The sequence below is a fragment of the Lactuca saligna genome, chromosome 4 (genome assembly GCF_052625555.1).
Source record: "Lactuca saligna cultivar CGN05327 chromosome 4, ASM5262555v1, whole genome shotgun sequence".
Taxonomy (NCBI): Eukaryota; Viridiplantae; Streptophyta; class Magnoliopsida; order Asterales; family Asteraceae; genus Lactuca; species Lactuca saligna.
Genome location: NC_136420.1, coordinates 102826818 through 102846586, shown reverse-complemented (window position 1 = coordinate 102846586; position 19769 = coordinate 102826818). Strand labels below are relative to the sequence as shown.

Genomic DNA, 19769 nt, shown 5'->3' with positions numbered 1-19769 from the left:
TTCTACACTCCATCATTTGTTGGTTTTTGGGAACCTCCTTCTTGTGTAGCATTCACTCCATCACCTTGACCTGCCTTCTGCTTTTTTGCTTAACCTTTCACCCTCATTTTGTCTTTTCTTTTTCTTAGGCCTTCCCACCTGAGTGCGATGTGGAGGAGGGATTAGCTGTGGGACATTCACTTTTGGGCCACATAGATCTACCCTTAATTGGCTCCACCTTAAAAGAATAAGCCTTTTTCCATGTCTTTAGAAAATACACCTTGTGAACCCATTTGTAAATGTCAAGCTCAGCCTCTGGGTCTTTACTCATCTCATTCAGAGTTGCAATTGCATGTCTGCATGGAATTCCAATTAATTCCCATTTTCTGCAAGTGCATGTTTTGTTCCTAACATCAACCACATGTTGATCCTGCAAAGCTCCTGTGACTTGATACTTGTCTCCCCCATTCCACCTAACAATGTATTGTGAAGCAACTATTTTTCTTGCACCTAGGATGCCTGTTGCTGTGGGTGTTAGTGGACCTTTAGCCTTTTTCATTTCCTTCATGACATTGCATATCCTCTTCATTAGATACTCCCTTATGTATTCTAAACATCCAATGACAGGTTTATCCCTTCCTTTCTCCATCTTCCCATTAAACACTTCACACATGTTTGATATCAACACATCAAACTGCTCTTCCTGTGTGTACATTACCATTAAAAAAACATTTAATACAATTCACATACAAGTAAAACAGTTCACTAAGTGAAAGACATAAGGACCAAATTAGAATATATAGATTTACCTGAAAAATGACTCATTGCCCAATGTTTAGGAGGAATTTGTTTCAACCATTCACATGCCTCCTTATCATACTGACTAAACTCCTTCATCAAATGTTCAAACTCAGGAATGGTGGTAGCTGATGCACACCTCCATAAGTGGTCCCTATACTCTGTTTGCCTCCATCTTTTCCTCATATTGTCATGAATATGTCTGATACAATATCTATGCTCAGCATTGGGAAATAATTGCTCAACTGCAGTATGTAAACCCTGCAAAAATCAATTGTCAATCATTAGAATTAATTTAAAACCACACTTTAAATGACCAAATGTATAAAGCTTTACCTTTTTCCTGTCACTTATGAAAGTAAAATTTGAGTTTCTTCCAAGATCCAAGTCATCCCCAAGGTAATCTAAAAACCATTTCCAACTTTCTGTGTTTTCAGACTCAACAATCCCATATGCTAATGGGTAAATTCCATTATTGGAATCAAGACCAACTGCTGAAAGGACCTGCCCAGGGAATGGTCCTTTCATGAAGGCACCATCAAAACCTAATAAGTCCCTAAGGCATGCCTTGAACCCTTTTTTCAGTGGACCCAAACACACATAAATTCTTCTAAACTGCCTGGTTGGGGAATCAGCGTTAGGTTCAGAACATACATCTATTTTCAGTGTGGTGTCTGGGTTGGTGGCGTGAAGTTCGAGAACATAGTCCCTTAACAGTTCATACTGCTTTTTGTAGTCCCCAGTTATATGCTTTCTTGCCTTACCCTTTGCCTCGAACACCTTGTCCATAGTAACACCCACTTGGTAGGTCTTTTGAAAGTGATCTTGTATGGCTCTCAAAGGTATATATGGATTCGCCTCAACTTGATCAAAGATTTTTTTGCTGATTAAAGAAGCAGTACAAGCCCTGAGTTTCCTTGTTTGCAAACATGTGTGAGTTTGGTTTAAGGTCCTTATAAACCAGTCGGATTCAGGATTTGACCTAGATGCATGAATGTACCAACCACATGTTACTTTTTGTGTCTTTAATTCTTTACCCTTTCTTTTTGAAGAGGTAGCTTGACTACCCACTTGGCCTTTATTGGTGACAGGTACAACTCCCCTACACTGTGCCCTAAGCCTTACATTATCAATTTTTTAAAAGAAAAGATTCCTTCTTGATTCTAGTGCATGCAGATCGATTGCCTCCTTTAATTCTTTTTTACTATTAAATTTATCTCCAACTGAAAATGATTGTTTATGTACTGCCCCAAGACTACACCTTTTTTCTTTTCTTAGATTCTTGATAAGAGCTCTTGTCTCTCTATCTTGGTCAAATCCTTCATCCAAAGATTCAAATTCCTCATTGTTGATCACTTCCATATCTTCAGGTTCATGCCCATGAACAACATTTATACACGAACCTTCCACATCACTTTCAACATTGAGAGTGAAGTCTCCCATGTCCACATCCACATCTTGTATATTGTTGTCAACATCCATTATGTCATCCATATGATCTTCATCTTCTATTTGTCTCTCATCTTCTTCATACCCTGGATCACTATTTTCAGATTCATCATACTCTTCAAAATTTGGATCACTTTCTTGAGATTCATCATCCTCTTCATACTCTTGATTACCCTCTTCAGATTCTCCATCACCTTCATACTCTGCATTATCATCATCACTCCCAATCAAATTTTCCATAAGGTTATCAAATAACTCATTCAATTATTCATCAACATTATTAACAGGGGGTGTTGTAGCATCCTTCATCAACAGTTGATGCCTGCTGAACAATAGTTGCAGCCTCCCTAACACCATCCATCTCATCAATAAGAACACAAGTTGCTGCCTCCTGAACATCAGTTGAACCATCCTGATCATCATTCTTTTCCTTTGAAATGTGAATACCCTCATCAATATAATCTAAATTAAGCCTCTTGCTACAAGAACTTTCACCTATATTGGAATTCCTAACCCTACCCCTTCTATACTCTGGTGAGAAACTATCATTCTTACTCCTAAAAAGAATCAGAGACATGAACTCACCAATAGGCTCACCATTACCATGGTTCACATTTTTCATTGGAGAATCTGCATGAACTTGACCCTCAACTATGCCTCTTGATCATCATTTTATGGTAATTCCTCAATGACAACTTTACCCTTTGCATTTGGTGATATGAAGTAAGTCAGTAAATTTGTCTTTCCATGCTCTGTGTACACCTCAATCAGCTTGTTATGTGCAATGTATTTAGAAAGGTTGATCACATCCTGATCATTCCCTAAATTTCTAAGACCAAATTGAAAGTCACCATTGGGTATCCTGAAATGGTAGTATATCACTGGGGATTCATCGGTCAATTCAATCATCCGTGGGTCTGGGTAACTTAGGTCAAGCATTATGGCATCAAGTTCATGCACAGAAAACTCATGAATGTCCACATAATCAACATAACACACTTCACCTCCAATGTACTTTATATCAGGTAACTTAGTAAATTTCTCACTGTGATGAAGCTTAATACTAAACCATGTGGGTGCACCAGCTAAAAATCAAAATTGTACATATTAACAAAGTCAAAATTTTGCATTTTTTTGTTCTAAATCAATAAGAAAATGCAAAGTATAAAAGGTAAAGAAACATAGCAACTTACTATATACAGTTGATACATCAACAACTTCGTGTTTTGGTCTGATGTGCCACATTACGAACACTATTTCGTATTAAACGTATGCCCTTGTATGTGTAGTGTCGATTATCTTGTTTGGATAAGCAACGAGGGTTTTTTGCAGGTTCAATGGAGCAGAAGCAAGAAGGAGGGAGTTGGGGAGTTGACGAATGTTGGGGAAAGTAAATGAGAGGTAAATATCAATTAATCCAAAAAGCGTTTATGCAAAAATGGTCCTTAATATATGAAATGACGAAATTACCCTCACGTGTGAGGCACGTGAGGGGGCTTAACAGATCCAACTTAACGGGAGTTAAGTCCAGGGACCAAAACCGCATAGGAACCACTCCAAAAGGACCATGGATCCAAAAAACTCGTGGTTTGGACTAAAACCCCAAAATTTTGCATACCACAGGGACCATTTTTGCAATTTTGTCATTTATAAATTACACAAGTAATCTTACATAACAAGGCAATGGTGGAGTGATTTCTTTTTTTCTCATTTTAGTTTTTATTATATAGTTACTCATTATTTGTTTTAATAAATAGGAAATTCTCTCTACCTTCATAGTTTTGTGTGTATCTCAAATTTATAAATTACACAAGTAATCTTACATACTAAGGCACGGATCATCTTTTAATAATTTATCACGTATCAATCTTGTACTTCAATGACTCATCAACATGCAGTCTCTTATCTTAATTAAATCAAGTAATACAATGACTTGCACCTTGAACTACTCCAAGATCCGTCATTCCATAGATATTTTTAACTTGTGCAAGTTTAATGATATGCCATGTTTGACTTTTGGGTTTATATATATGTAAAAGATTAGCGTGTCTGGACTTGAATGTATATTTTTATTCTAGCACTCAATTCATCTATTTCACTTCTGAAATATTAAATACATCTCACAAGTTATTGAAACTAACAAGACAACAAACATTTTGTATATTCTAGCAAAAGGCCTTATATATGTTAATCCCCTTATACTTACCGGAACCTGTAAAGAAGCAACAATGAAAAGGGCATAGATAATAGTCATTTCTTTAACTTGATATCCAGGTTAGGAACAATGAATTGAAAAGGGTATCTTCCTTTGTATTTTAAACTAAAAGACATAAACTAGTTTTAAATCATCATAAAACCCCCCACTTTAATTAATAACAAAGCCACTTGCCTGATCATAGTATTTTGATTTATTCTAATATAAGAGTTCACATACATAGATATTAGTTTGTTCCTATAACTATTTATTAGGCAGAATAAGTCTTACCATGTTCAAGGGATTAGTTTGTTTTGGTTTGGGGTTTATCATTTATGTTAGCGAAGGTATGCTTATATTCTTGAGATCCACTCCTCCTAATTTAATATTAAACACTGTTGGTTGATTTTGATTCTTCTCAATTTATATCCATCCGTACATAATGTACATTAATATCCTGAACTCCAATGTTGACTTTTTTTTTTTTTTTTTTTTTTTTGTCAATACCTACTTTTCCATATATATATATATATATATATATATATATATATATATATATAGAGAGAGAGAGAGAGAGAGAGTATTCGAAATAAATTATTGTGTGCATGGATATAAAAATCAAATGTGAATCAATTATTTCAAAACCTAAATAAGATAAACTTTTAATGTTATCTATTAATTAATTTTAGTAACTAAATAAATATTTAATTAATCATTTTAATTTAGGCAAGATAGTTTAGAAATTAATTAAATAAGGTAAATTTCTAATGTTATCTATTAATTAATTTTAGTAATCAAATCTATTTGTTCAATAATATTATATTTAAGGATGTTATTTAAACTATTATTCTATAATAATATGTATGAATCTATATCTACATTACAATTTTTGAATATATATAAAGATCATATTATATTTCAACTGAAAATTCAAGAATATTGTTTTTCTACAAGAAGTTATTTCAATCAAAATATGTACTCTATCAGAATATATTCTGGCATTGTCATAGAATATCGTTATAACAAAATTGCATTCTAAAAAAATAAAATTGAGTACAAATAAAAATGTTAGTTAAAAAAAATCAAAAATCAAAATTAAAAAATTCAACATCCCGTAAAATCCGAAATTTTCATTAATTAAACATATGTTTCGTAATTAGACATATGTCTCATAATTTAAAGATAGCTAAATCATTACTTAAAACAATTAAAACAATTGGCCTACATTCATCCCTACATGGCTACATCTATACAATAATTAATTAGAATACAATAACCTAAGCCTATATATATATATATATATATATATATATATATATATATATATATATATATATATATATATATATATAGGATATAGATCCGGTAAGAAGTTTTTTTTGGTAGGAAGGTAAGAAGGTTTTTTTCTACATATTTTTTTGACGAACAAAATAAATGAATCACTAGATGATTCATTTGTAAGATGATTCACAAGAAAAAATTCCAAAAAAAACATCTTTATGATTCATTTTTAAGTAAATTAAGAAAAAAATTCATTTTTATAACAATTTTAGTGAATAACAACAAAATCATTGTATAAATGAATCGTCGAGATGTTTTTTTGAGAATTTTTTCTTGTGAATCATCTTACAAATGAATCATCTAATGATTCATTTTGTTTGTTCGCGAAAAAAATATGTAGAAAAAAAACTTCTTACCTTCCTACCAAAAATTTCCTTCTTATTTGATCTTAACTCTATATATATATATATATATATATATATATATATATATATATATATATATATATATATATATATATATATATATATATATATATATATATATATATATATATATATATATATATATCACCTAAACGTTTGACTATATCATGTGGAAAATTGGCAAAAAAAAAGTGCGTGGTGTTTTTATGATGATTTAAAATTAGTTTATTTCTAGACAAGTTGATTTTTGCTACCACATACAATTTTATTGCTGTCTTAATCAATTCAGAATCGCTCGCTCTATTTCATATATGAAATAGAAGAACCGACTGTAAGAATAAGTAGAATGAGGCTGGCGTGAATAGACTAATTATCTACATCCTGAAGTCAAAGCTAGCATCATGAGCATTGTGGAAATTAAAAAATAAATGTAGAGACGTAACTTGTGCACATGGGTCATTGAAGTACACGATAGATAATTGACAAAATATATGATATATACCTACTAATTGACAAACTAACTAGGAAACAAATCCATATACTTAACAATGTTGAAAGTTCTAGAGTCTTGAAGCAATCACCATTTAAGATCTCCTATAAGGAAGTACAAACTTGAGCAATAGTAACAACCAAAAGTTAAAGATATCGATAATGTCACCGTAGCCTACTAGCCTTATAAACTCTTCATTTTTATTTTAAAAGGTCCGTAATGTGTTTTTGGTAGTCTAGGGGATTAAAGTCTATTTTCGTGTGCTAAAAGGGTCATTATAAGATATTAGAAAAAGTTACTCAACGATGATTTGTCTAGTCAGTAATGTTGACTGTCACACCATTTTAAATCTTTGCCAACTCATTAATTGATAGTGTCATGTCGATGTATCATTAAATGAATCAGATGTCTTAATTGATACCCACACTCAATATCCCCTCTAATTTCCCCAAATTCCCCCTCAATCAGTCAGTGGTGTGTTGACGATGACATAACACATCAAAGTTGATCTTCACCTATAAGGAATATTTATTAGGAACATGTTTTCTTATTTTGATGGTTTCTTACGTTATGGAATCTAGGAATATTGATCAGGAACATATTATCAGGAACATTTTTCTTACTGTAACCCTATATATTATTAGCCCACATGTTTATGAGCATTTTAGTCTATAACAAATTAGGGTTTTATCTTGCTAGTATTTATTCTTCACTTTATTCTTTGTAGCTTTTATGTTTTTCATTGAGATCCTTGTAATTTCTCTCTATCATAATCATATGACATTGTTATCATGGTATTAAAACAGATGTTTGATATGTTGTTAGAAGACTTTGTAGTAGTGTGCCCCCGTCCGGGGTTCGGGGCGGAGCTGTGATCGAAAATTTCTAGGGTTAATGTAGCCCATAATATATGCTATTTGTGTATTTTTGGGGTATGGTGTTGGACAAAAAGGATATCGTTGCTATGATCTTGTGAGTCAGAAGTTATATGTTTCCCGACATGTTACCTTTTTGGAACATATTCCTTTCTACTCGATTCCTGCTACAACCCACAATGTAACGAAGTCAGATCTTCTGCATATTGATCCTTTTGATGAAGAGATAGAGGCTCGAGACCCATCTATGCCACCTGATCCTTTAGCTCATGACACACCCACTTCTTCAGAGAGTTCCTCGACTCATCCTATTCTTGAGTCTGCACCTTCGACTGTTGAAATTGAAGATCCACCTCCACCACCACCCATCAGGAGGTCTACTTGTCCTATCAAGTCGACCAAGCTTCCAAATTTTGCTTACTCTACATACTCAGGACCATTTGCTTCATTTATAGCAATCATTCATCACATGTCTGAACCTGAATTGTATAGAGAAGCTGTTTTAGATCCTCTTTGGCAGAATGCTACGACTGAGGAACTCACTGCTCTTCATCAGACTCATACATGGGATTTGGTTTCCCTTCCTCCTGGGAAACATACGATAGGTTGTCGTTGGGTGTACAAGATAAAAACAAAGGCTGATGGGTTTGTTGAATGGTACAAGGCCAAGCTTGTACCAAAAGGGTATTCCCAACAGTACAATTTGACTATGAGGAGACCTTTGCCTAGTGGAAAAGATGATGACAGTCCGTACTATGATTGCAGTTGCATCCATTCGTCAGTGGAAGATCTTTCAAATGGATGTCAAGAATGCATTTTTGAATGGTGACCTCCATGAAGAGGTTTATATGTCTCCTCCCCCAGGAATTCAACACTAGCTGGGTGAGGTTTGTCAGCTTCGCAAAGCTTTGTATGGTCTCAATCAAGTACCTCGTGCTTGGTTTGATAAATTCTCCACAGTGATTACCTCTCTTGGATTTGTCTAGAGTAATCATGATTCAGATTTGTTTGTAAAACCCATAAAATTAATGAAAACTTTAAACTTTTAATACTAATCCACAAATCATCATTGTTTACAAAATAGTTCTCAAAAGATGTTTAATATCAGGTTTTTCCCAAAATCATAAAACAAAACTCGAGGAGGTGCACGATCACGCCTTCGCTTTCCCGCGATCATCTAAGGTACCTGAAACATAACCCAAAACTATAAACACAAAGCTTAGTAAGTTTCCCCCAAAGTACCAACACACAAATTAATAACATATATACAATAACAACATATTATGGGTCTAATTAACCATCAGGTTGGAATATCCCAGGCCCCTCAACCATCGGGTTGGAATGCCAACATACTATGGGTCTAATCAACCATCGGGTTGGAATACCCCAGACCCTAAACCATCGGGTTGGAATGCCAACATACTATGAGTTCAATCATCCTCAGGATGGAATACCTTCGGGTGTAACACCCGCAGATTCGAGCTACTTAATTTAGAGACAATAAGCATCAAAAATGACTTTTTGATAGAAGATTATTTAGAATAAATAATCTTAACTAAGTTATAGTATATGTCACAAGGATTCCGTACATATAAAGAACGCCAAAATCCAAGTTATAACGAAGAAGTTAGGACATGTCGATGTTTCATGACAAAACCGACATGACACTGGGAATCGTGTGACTTCCCTGTTACACGTACATGTCCTGTGCTTTCAGTAGTACGAGCCCATACTAACTCCCACACCTACCCATATTTTTCTCAAGGATCATCAAAACAACCCTAACAATACATACTATCATGTGCACACATGAAATCCTTACCCCGTAGAGGAAGGATACACATCTTGAGACTGGCCGGCTGACCCCACACAACTCATTCTACCACTAACTACCACACGACCCTCCATTGGTGCCATATAACTATCACATGAATACAATCACATGCTGCACAATTTAAACAATCTTAGACTAAAAGATTCAATCCTACAATGGTTGGACTCAGACAAGAACTGCGCAGTAGGACCAAATCTCTCATCCTAAGATCATTTAAACCATGTAGCATGTGACTTAGCATATTCACTCAATAGCTAATTAATAGGCAAAAGAGTCATACAACAATCAATCAAGTACTCTACAAGAGATAAGGCATCATATACCAGTTCTATCATGCAATTCCTGAAGATCTCTATCCTATTACTAGCATGCTGTTCTAACATATCATAACATAATCTTAATAAACTGTGTGGTAATTTGGGGTCTACTGACTGGCTCCGACTGATCGTATACATCACATCCTCTTTGATTATTTTGAAAACGATTTGAAAATTATTTTTTAAAAATCTTTTTCCTTAGTTTGAGACTGGATTCACACGAGTGTTCCTCCAATTCATTCAAACCAAGGCTCTGATACCAACTTGTAACACCCATAAAATTCAAGAAAAATTCAAACTTTTAAAATCAATCCAAAAATCACCATTATTTACAAAATAGTTCTCAAAACATGTTTAATATTAGAGTTTTCCGAAAATCATAAAACAAAACACGAGGAGGTGCACGATCACGCCTTCGCTTTCCCGTAATCATCTGAGGTACCTGAAACATAACCTAAAACTATAAGCCCAAAGTTTAGTGAGTTTCCCCAAAGTACCAACAAAAAAAGAAATAACACATATACAATAACAACATACTATGGATCCAATCAGCCATCGGGTTGGAATACCCCAGGCCCTCAACCATCGGTTTGGAATGCCAACATACTATGGGTCCAATCATCCTCAGGATGGAATAACCTCAGGGCCATTCAACCATCCGGTTTTTATGCCCCGACCTATTGGATTACACACAAAGCACTGAAGCCTTAGCCACCGACCAAACATGTGCACATATAACAAATAATCATATAGAAGTCTACAACTAGTCAAACAGATCTATAGATCACTAAGCATAGCATCATCCTATATACCAGGACACCGATCTAACAGATCACTACAGTACAATAGCATGCATAAAAAGATGTCAATCTAATGGGCTGGCATTGGTGCCTTCGACCCACAAGTACACTGAGGAAAACTTACCTCACAAACTAAACATAACCGATGAGGCTTTACTTTGAATCTCATCTCTCTAAATGATACCTATTTCCACCAAATGATCGATTCCATTAAAATCCCAAAATACCCTCAAGGTCAAACTTGGTCAAAGTCAATTGGTCAAACCCACTAAGCCAACCGAGTTAACCCAGCCGAGTCAACTCAACAAGGCTAACCCATGCGAGTACACGGGGAGTACTCCGTAGGTACGCATAGCATATACGAAGCCTCGCAGAAGACCACCATCGAGGTGGTTAACCGAGTACACGGGGCGTAACCTCCCAACCCCAAAAAATTCATTAAGTGCTTAATGGCTTAAGCACTCAAGCCCATATTCCAGATCCATGACCAAAACACACCCTAGAGTCATAAACCTTCCATCTTTATGACTTTACACATCCACAAAGTGCTTAACAGAAGGTCTTAATCCATTAAGACCTTCTACAAGATGCATGAAACTATTCTAGAAATTGGGACCTCATTTTTATGGCTTAGGACCCCTCCTAGGGTCTGGAAGCACAACTCAAAATAACAATAACCAACCATGCACAATATGTGACCTTTGGGACAAGAAAAGCAACATAAAACACCCAAAATCAGATCTAACAACCAAGACATCAAGGTATATACTTTATACCTTCTGGAGCTTCTCAAGAAGGAAAAGATCTCATATCCACAAGCTTGCTTCCTCTTCAAGGCTCCTTGTTGCAACTTCTTCTTTCTTTAACACACCAAAAACACACTCTTGATCTCAAAACACACAGTAAGGGGGCTAGGGTTGCAAAAACGTCTTAAAGGATGTGGAAGCTGAAAGGTGGGGAGTAATGAGAAATAATGTTGCTTAAATACCACCTAAACCCTAAAAATTAGGGTTTTATCCTGACAATAATATGCCCCACGTACATAAGTGCATGCCCAGCCTACTATGGCGCGCCCTAGTACTGTAACACCGTAAATTTTCAAATAAAAATTTCATTTTAAAATCGCATAATTCTCATAACATATTTCACACAAAAATCCCAAGTATCTAATTATCAAAACACAACTCCATAATTGTTTGATTAAAAATCTAGGATCCTCAAAACATAACCCTTTCTCTCGTGTGTACAATCAAGCCGGCACCATCTCGTGATCCAAGAAAAGTACCTGAAACACATATCACACAACACGGTAAGCACGGAGCTTAGTGAGTTCCCCAAAATACCACACATATCTCATTAGCCCCTCATGGATATGCTCAAAATAAGACCCTCCGATCAATATGTCTCAGTGGGACCCTCCGGTCCCATAACTTGGGTGGACCCTCCGGTCCTAACTCAATAAGCTCAGAATACAATTAAACGTAAATCACATAGACATAATGCAGGATATCACAATACTCAATATAAGCACATAAGACCCTCCGGTCGTACAAAGGTTACCACTCTAGGTAAGTATAGTGAGAAGACTCACCTCGAAGCAAGCAAGCAAATACAACTCGTAAACGAATCACCGATCTAGCCTCCGCCTAACACATGTGATAATTATCTCTAATTAAATTAAAACTCTAAATAAACTCATACTAGCCCCTCTCTAACTCTTGGGAAGGTTAAAAGATCATTCTACCCTCCATGGTCTCCATTTGGTCAAAACCTCAAAAGTCAACAAAAGTCAAACTCGAGTCAACAGTCCATGTTGACCCAACTCTTTGATTGCATCAAAGCAAATCGTCAAGTCCCCTTGTTTCCTCAGAAGCCTCATGAAAACCAACTCAACTCGTCGACTTGACCCGTCAACTTGCCGAGTTACAACATGCTCAGACTCATCGGGTTAAACCCTAACTGACTTGTCGAGTCAGCTCATAGACTTTTTGAGTCCCTTAAGTCAAAATTCTCATACAGACGTTGTAAGGCAAAAATGCTACTCCATACTCTGGATCTGACCTCCTAAATCTCGAATACCACGTAAAGCTTGCAACTTTACGTTCATGCATGGCTTATTGGCTCAATAATGCCAATACAAGCTCTTACAAGGGTTTGGTGCTCAAAAATTTGCCTCTAGCTCCATAAAGCTTGGGTCTTTGGGCTCACAAGACCTCCTACAGTCCAGATTTGAGGTTTCAACCTCAAGATATGCTCAAGGGACTCAATAACACAAGGTGGATGGGAGGAAACACTAAAGCTCCCCCAAACCAAGATCTACAAAAAGAATGATCAAGTTAGTATCTTTTTACCTCCAATAGAAGCTAACCACTGAAGAATCTCTGGATCCAAACATCCCTACCTGGTCCAAGCCAAGATGCTCTCCAAATCTTCTTCCAAAGTTGCACAAGAACACCCAAATTAGACTCTTTCTCTCTCACAATGGATGAAACCGATCTAGGGTTTCTCACAGGGCTCTCTGGAGATAAGGGAGGCGAAAATGAGGGCTTTAAGTCCTTTAAATAGGTCCCAACCCCAGAGATTTAGGGTTTCATCTCACAGTGCCAACTCGACGAGTCGGCTCTTTAATTTGTTGAGTCGGTCTTTAAAACCACATGCTCAATCCAACTCTACTCGATAAGTCGAACACCGAAATCTTCGAGTCACTCATTAATAAATAAGGTACCTGGGAGTCGGGATGTTACAATTCTCCCCAACTAGAATCAGGCTCCGCCCTCGAAGTCATGCTCCAGAAATAACTTGGGATATTGCTCTCGCATGTCGGACTCTAGCTCCCAGGCCCACTCGGACCCCTTCCGATGTTGCCACTGGACCTGAACGAGGGGAACCTCTTTGTTCCTCAAAACCTTCACTTTCTGATCCAAGATCGTAATCGGCCTCTCAATATAATCCAGGCTATCAGCAGTCTGAATATCCTCCAATAGCACCACTGTCGTCTCATGCTATACAAAAATCTCTTTCCCAAGACAGCCAACCCATATAGGAAATCCCTATCCTGCCATAGGACGGATCCCTCCGCTGATACGGTTCCAGTCCTGACTCTTCAGAATTTGGAACTCTAGCAGTCTGACTCCCTGCACAACCGCCCATGCAAGATATCATCGTGTCATTCACTCTTCGAATGAACGATCTTAAAATCATACCTCCAGCTCTAATTATCTTGATGCGACTGATGAAATCAGATCATTGACCAAAACAAGTGCTGAACACTGACATATTAGTTGATCCAGATCGTACTCCAAAGGAACGAAAGGGTCACATCTCACCAGAGACCCATCAACTGCACTGCTATCAGAACCCATCTGAACAAAACGAACCCCGATACTCTGTTCTCAACACAAGAAAATGATCGTGCCCGCTCAGAAGTATCCTCGAACCTCTATGACCATAAGCCTCAGCTCCCTCTCACATATCCCTTCCAACACTAAGCACCAGGACGGCTCCTGACCTGACAGTCGAACCCCCCAAAAGTTACCCATTGCACTACCAATAAAACGACCTTACATGATTCCTTATCATAATAACTATCTCGGCCCATCGTGACACACAAGTCACGAAGTTCTCTTTACCTCAAGTGAATACTACTACCCCACCTGAAGTCATCTCACCTCCGACCTTTGTCATCTACTACTCCCTAGTTCCATGCGTCTCGTGGTCCTTTCCATACCAACAAACTGACCCACTCAGGCCTAAGACATAAGATGAAAATCAATACCCCTAAAATGAATCACATCTATGAATTTGGAATCTCATCCTGCGTACTCAATACTCAAATTATCCTAAACTCAACTCGAGAGTCCGATTAAACAGTAGAATTGGATCCAGTCATTTCCAATATGATACTCAACCCATACCTAAGATTTGCAAATTCATGCATACACCATCTCTCCAATTCCGTTCGATTATGATAATCCCTCCTTAACCCGGGATATAACGATTCCCGACCATCACGGAGACCCCAGTCTCGACCCTGATCTGGAAACCAGGTTTCCGAAGACTCAAGCGCTAAGGCTACCTAAGCCTAAGAACTCCTCTACATGATACTCTAACCAATGAATACTATAGCTCCCCTTCAGGACAATATTCTCTCTTATCGACTAATGAGTGCTACCCCCCGTAGTCTTAAGATGATCCTTTATTGACTCATGAATGCTACGGCTCCCTGCAGACTTACGACACCCTTTCACTGACTCGCCATGGATCACTTCATGGTTCTTCCTGATAATACCAAGCGATTACTCCCACTCGGATCCACTTTCTCTCTTATCACCCCATAATCTAATCATCAGGTCATTACTACACCGAGTTCACTAACTCATGCTCCATAACCCAACATAGATATGTGCTTACACCCACCTAGCTTATACACCGCCACTCTTGATGTAAGTTCTTGTAGGCAAGGCACTTTCTCAGCACAAATACACCCTTAGACAGTGCCACTCTGGCGACAGTTAACTGATGGATTCCCACCGTAACAAAAGTTGCTCGGTACTCCACTCTCCATCTCACAACTTGAGTCTCAACATGAACGAAAATTAGGACATCATACTCAGGTACCTCGGTACACCATCACAGCATCTCACGATGTCTTGCCTCAACCACTGATCTTACACTCATGTAACTCGAAACCTTGAAATACTCCAATCCCACAAATTAAAACACGGAGGAATCATCAATGACTGAAAACACGTTGATGAAAATCCAAAGCTCTATCCTCTACTAATCACCACCCATACGAAATTACTCATACCGACTCTGAAATTGGTTCACAAATCAACTACTACCCCTCTTGGAGTATAGATCACAATCTATACCTATACCCACAAATCTCAACTATTGTACCCTAAACTCAGCAACCCAACCACCTCGAACTCAACATTTTCAAACCCAAAAAATCCCTGGCCACAATAAATTCTCTGACCAACAGCCACCTGCTGTGGATTCACTCATCCTTTCTTAGCACATACACATACATCATCTCACCTTGCACCTCGCCACATCCACCAATAACCCATATCTCATGTGTCCGCACCGCAGATCTCCATAACAAGTTCTCTAACTGCACTTGAACGAATCGCTGACCCTCTCAATAGAATATGTAGTTCTCCCCTACTCAGGGTTCAAACCATCACCAATTGGCATACCAACAATCTACCCCATAGATTATTTCACTAGGTATATCACACTTTACTCTTGGAATCGTACCACATAACACTCAATGATCTTCCCGACAAAGACCAAGCAACTCCAAATATCGTGAATCTCAAATGAAATCCTCGGAATCCTCCCCACGTGACTGCCTATAGTTATCCTGAGATCTCATACTGACACACCGTCGGATATCCCAACTGTCCCGAATTAGCTATGAATCTCAATCTGGAAGTAATGCACTATCACACACCGCATATCTGGTACCTCAATGAACATTCCATTGCATAGATCATCATAGAAGCAAGAGACCTCACTCTCACAGTCGATACACAACGTAGGCAACGAGGGCCACCACCCTGGTGAACACATATCCCAATTACTCTGGTGAACACATCTCCACTATATGATACCCCACGGATTCACTCATCCTTTCTTAGCACATACACATACATCATCTCACCTTGCACCTCGCCACATCCACCAATAACCCATATCTCATGTGTCCGCACCGCAGATCTCCATAACAAGTTCTCTAACTGCACTTGAACGAATCGCTGACCCTCTCAATAGAATATGTAGTTCTCCCCTACTCAGGGTTCAAACCATCACCAATTGGCATACCAACAATCTACCCCATAGATTATTTCACTAGGTATATCACACTTTACTCTTGGAATCGTACCACATAACACTCAATGATCTTCCCGACAAAGACCAAGCAACTCCAAATATCGTGAATCTCAAATGAAATCCTCGGAATCCTCCCCACGTGACTGCCTATAGTCATCCTGAGATCTCATCCTGACACACCGTCGGATATCCCAACTGTCCCGAATTAGCTATGACTCTCAATCTGGAAGTAATGCACTATCACACACCGCATATCTGGTACCTCAATGAACATTCCATTGCATAGATCATCATAGAAGCAAGAGACCTCACTCTCACAGTCGATACACAACGTAGGCAACGAGGGCCACCACCCTGGTGAACACATATCCCAATTACTCTGGTGAACACATCTCCACTATATGATACCCCACGGAATTACCTCCAAACTCTATAACCAGAAGCTCGTTATCTCGTTCGCTCCACACAAGAAGCGGAAATAGTGTAATCTTTGTCACAGGATGTGACATCTCAACCATCGGTCGATCACTCAACCCAGACCGCAATCCTCCTCCGCGTATCACCTCCACTTTTCCTCAAGTCCTGTGAATCCAACTGGCAGCCCACCAGTCAACTCCTCAGGATCTAAACTCAATCCACTCATAAGGTACACTCTATCGAAGCTCAACCGACATGGCCCCCTAGCCCCATTGTTTACCATATCCATTCCCGGTCTGAACACCCATCGGATAACTGGTAAAAATGGAAATACACTCTGCTATGTATCATGGTACCTGAACCATGTTATCTCCCTACTACCTGCTATTTAGAACCTCTAGAATCCTCCCTGTTTCGAGTATAGGTCCTCCATTTTTAGTAGTACGGGCCCATACTACTTGCCACATCTACCCATACTTTCCACACAGATCGTCCCATATTTCCTAAATAGATGCTCAACCTCATCGATTACCAATCCCGTTGCACATGGTCGCTCTCCAACGAATACTATCCTCTATCAACGTACTCACCTAACTAAGGTATCTCCCTAGGTTCTGACACTTCTTTGCCATCAGCTGCTAAAGAACTCCTCATGATGCCATCCATCCACCTCTTGAATATCGTCATATTCACTCGGTAGATGACTCCCATCATCAAAAGTTCCATAAAGCACAAAGCAAGTAACATTCGGGCATCAAATAACCTCCACTAGCAAGTAAAACCACTCTGGCATAAAAGTCATCTCGCTCTATCCACAACTCAAAAGGCGTTGCCGACTCAGGCAACCCCATCCCCTCGTGGCATCTAACTACCCTCTCAGCCAAAAGCACGTCTAGGTATCACTCCTAGATTACTCCACTACTCAAAGCTCCCTCTAAAAGATTCCTGCTAGATACTCCTACTCAACACATACTCAAGGTACATAACATATAGCAACAACTCCTAGGCTAAGGCATCACAAATCATGCATCTCTATCCCTAAAATATGGAATACCTAGCCTATCCTCTAGCATGCATCACTAATATCTCGCAAATATATCATATTGTTAGGAATAAATCCGAGACGACGAATGCGAAATATCAAGAACAATCAAGAATCAATCACCATAATATGCAAGTAATCTGATAAAGGTTTTTCATGTATTGATTATGAGATGAACGTACAGAGAAAAACCCTAATTTGGTAAAAAGCTTACACCAAAAGTTACCCTAATGATTATTTATAGGGAACAATAAATATATGCCATAAATATAAAATCTATGCCTAATATAAAACCAATTCTTTAGAAGAGCTCAATTAAGAACTTCTACTATAAAGGCACCGTAGGGAATCATAAAAAGATTAACGTAAAAAGGCTTCCCTAAACAACCAAATATGCCATATCAGTTTCAATATCTCAAATACTCAACAATCTCCCCCTATATGTTGAAACTCATGAAGATCATGATTTTCAATCTTATTGGCATTTCTCCCCTAAATTGTGATACTCATTAGCACATGGGGTCTTCAAAGCGAGAGAAATAGAAATAATCTTCCAAATATGAACTCCCCCTTGAATAATCATCACCCCCCCTTGAATATTCAACAAATACCATGGAGAGAATCTGGAAAGTTAAGAATAATCACCAATAATCTTCAAAACCCGTCAGATATGATGAAACAGATTCTTTTGGAATATCCCCAATTCACAAAATTTAAACCCGAAAAAATAACAAAAAATAAATTTGTATTTTTTGATTTTAAATTTAGACAAAAGAGTAGAAAAAGAAGCAATTATTTAGAAGGGTTAAAAAAAAATAAGACCAAAGAAAAGGATAAGAAATGAAAATATTTTGTAAAGAAGGGGTAAAAATGGTAAAAATCCAAAAACTTTGAAAAGAATTTTAGATATGGGGTTGAAACTGTGAATGTCTAAAAGTTAGGGGGATGAAGATGAAAATTTATCCCATTTGTTTCATTTTAACGCTGAAAGAAATAACAACGTTCAAACATAGTTGAAACTGTAAAGCTAGTTAATATGCGGCGACTAAAGTTGTAAGTTGAAGCGTCTTCTTCATTTGGACGAAGGAACACAGTGTTTGTCTTTAAAAAAGTCAAAATCAAATAGTCTTCGATTGAATAATCAATTCCGAGCGTTCCGATTCAGAAGATTTTGATCCTTGATGACGTATGCGAACATATTGCAAGAAGATAATTCCGATGCCATTAAAATCGCGAAGACAAACAATTGTGAATATAGTTTCGTTCCAATTTGCCGAGATACAAAATTCCGATTACCAATCTCCAATCCTGGAACTCCGAATGACTAAATTGCGAATCGAAGATGGACGGTAAACGAAGAAGATCGACTGCCAATTGTGTTACGTGAGAGAGAGAGAAAGAATCTTTTCATTAGAATTAAATGAATACAACTTTACCATCTATATACAGACATCTAACTACCACAACTAACTGAAATGATAAATTACAGAATTAACCCTCAACTATAACACAAATAGCTTTCTATATCTAATATTCCCCCCTCAAGATGGAAGAGGAGAATATATATTCTTCAAAGACATCTTGGACAAAAGAGGAAGTAACTTGGTAGATGGTAATGGTTTTGTGAATAAGTCTGCTAACTGAAATTCAGACTTAATGGGCATCAATCTAATTGTTTGATTAAGAACTCTTTCTCGAACAAAATGTAGATCTATCTCCAAATGCTTGGTTCTTTCATGGAAAATCGGATTACTAGCAATTTTAATGGCTGAATCATTATCACAAAACAATAATGTTGCTTCTGTATTGTTAATGTCAAAATCTCGTAATAATTGTCTCAACCAAATTATCTCACAAGTAGTAGAAGCAATAGCTCTATATTCGGCTTCAGCTGAAGATCGAGATATAGTTGCTTGTTTCTTAGACTTCTATGAGATTAGAGAATCTCCAAGAAATATACAAAAACCAGTAATGGATCTTCTTGAATCTAGGCATTTACCCCAATCTGCATCATAAAAGGCTTTTAA

The 19769-nt window shown here is 37.5% G+C and overlaps 1 protein-coding gene across 1 annotated transcript; it reads right to left on the bottom strand.

The window, feature by feature from the left end:
* Nucleotides 1-124: 124 nt before the first annotated feature.
* LOC145039991 (uncharacterized) lies at nucleotides 125-1566 on the bottom strand. The gene is made up of 3 exons (XM_078987985.1): nucleotides 1114-1566; nucleotides 847-1038; nucleotides 125-682 (listed from the first exon to the last, which is right to left on the bottom strand). Exons 1-3 carry the CDS (start codon nucleotides 1564-1566, stop codon nucleotides 125-127), a joined length of 1203 nt encoding a protein of 400 aa, XP_078844111.1.
* Between the last annotated feature and the right edge of the window lie 18203 nt (nucleotides 1567-19769).

Bases quoted from the DNA above. Each gene is read 5' to 3' on its own strand.
- LOC145039991 (XM_078987985.1), bottom strand. From the start codon at position 1,566: ATGGACAAGGTGTTCGAGGCAAAGGGTAAGGCAAGAAAGCATATAACT. The intron at 1,039-1,113 runs GTAAAGCTTTAT...TGATTTTTGCAG, and splicing joins TCATAAGTGACAGGAAAAAG to GGTTTACATACTGCAGTTGA. The intron at 683-846 runs GCATGTGAATGG...ATGTACACACAG, and splicing joins TTAGTCAGTATGATAAGGAG to GAAGAGCAGTTTGATGTGTT.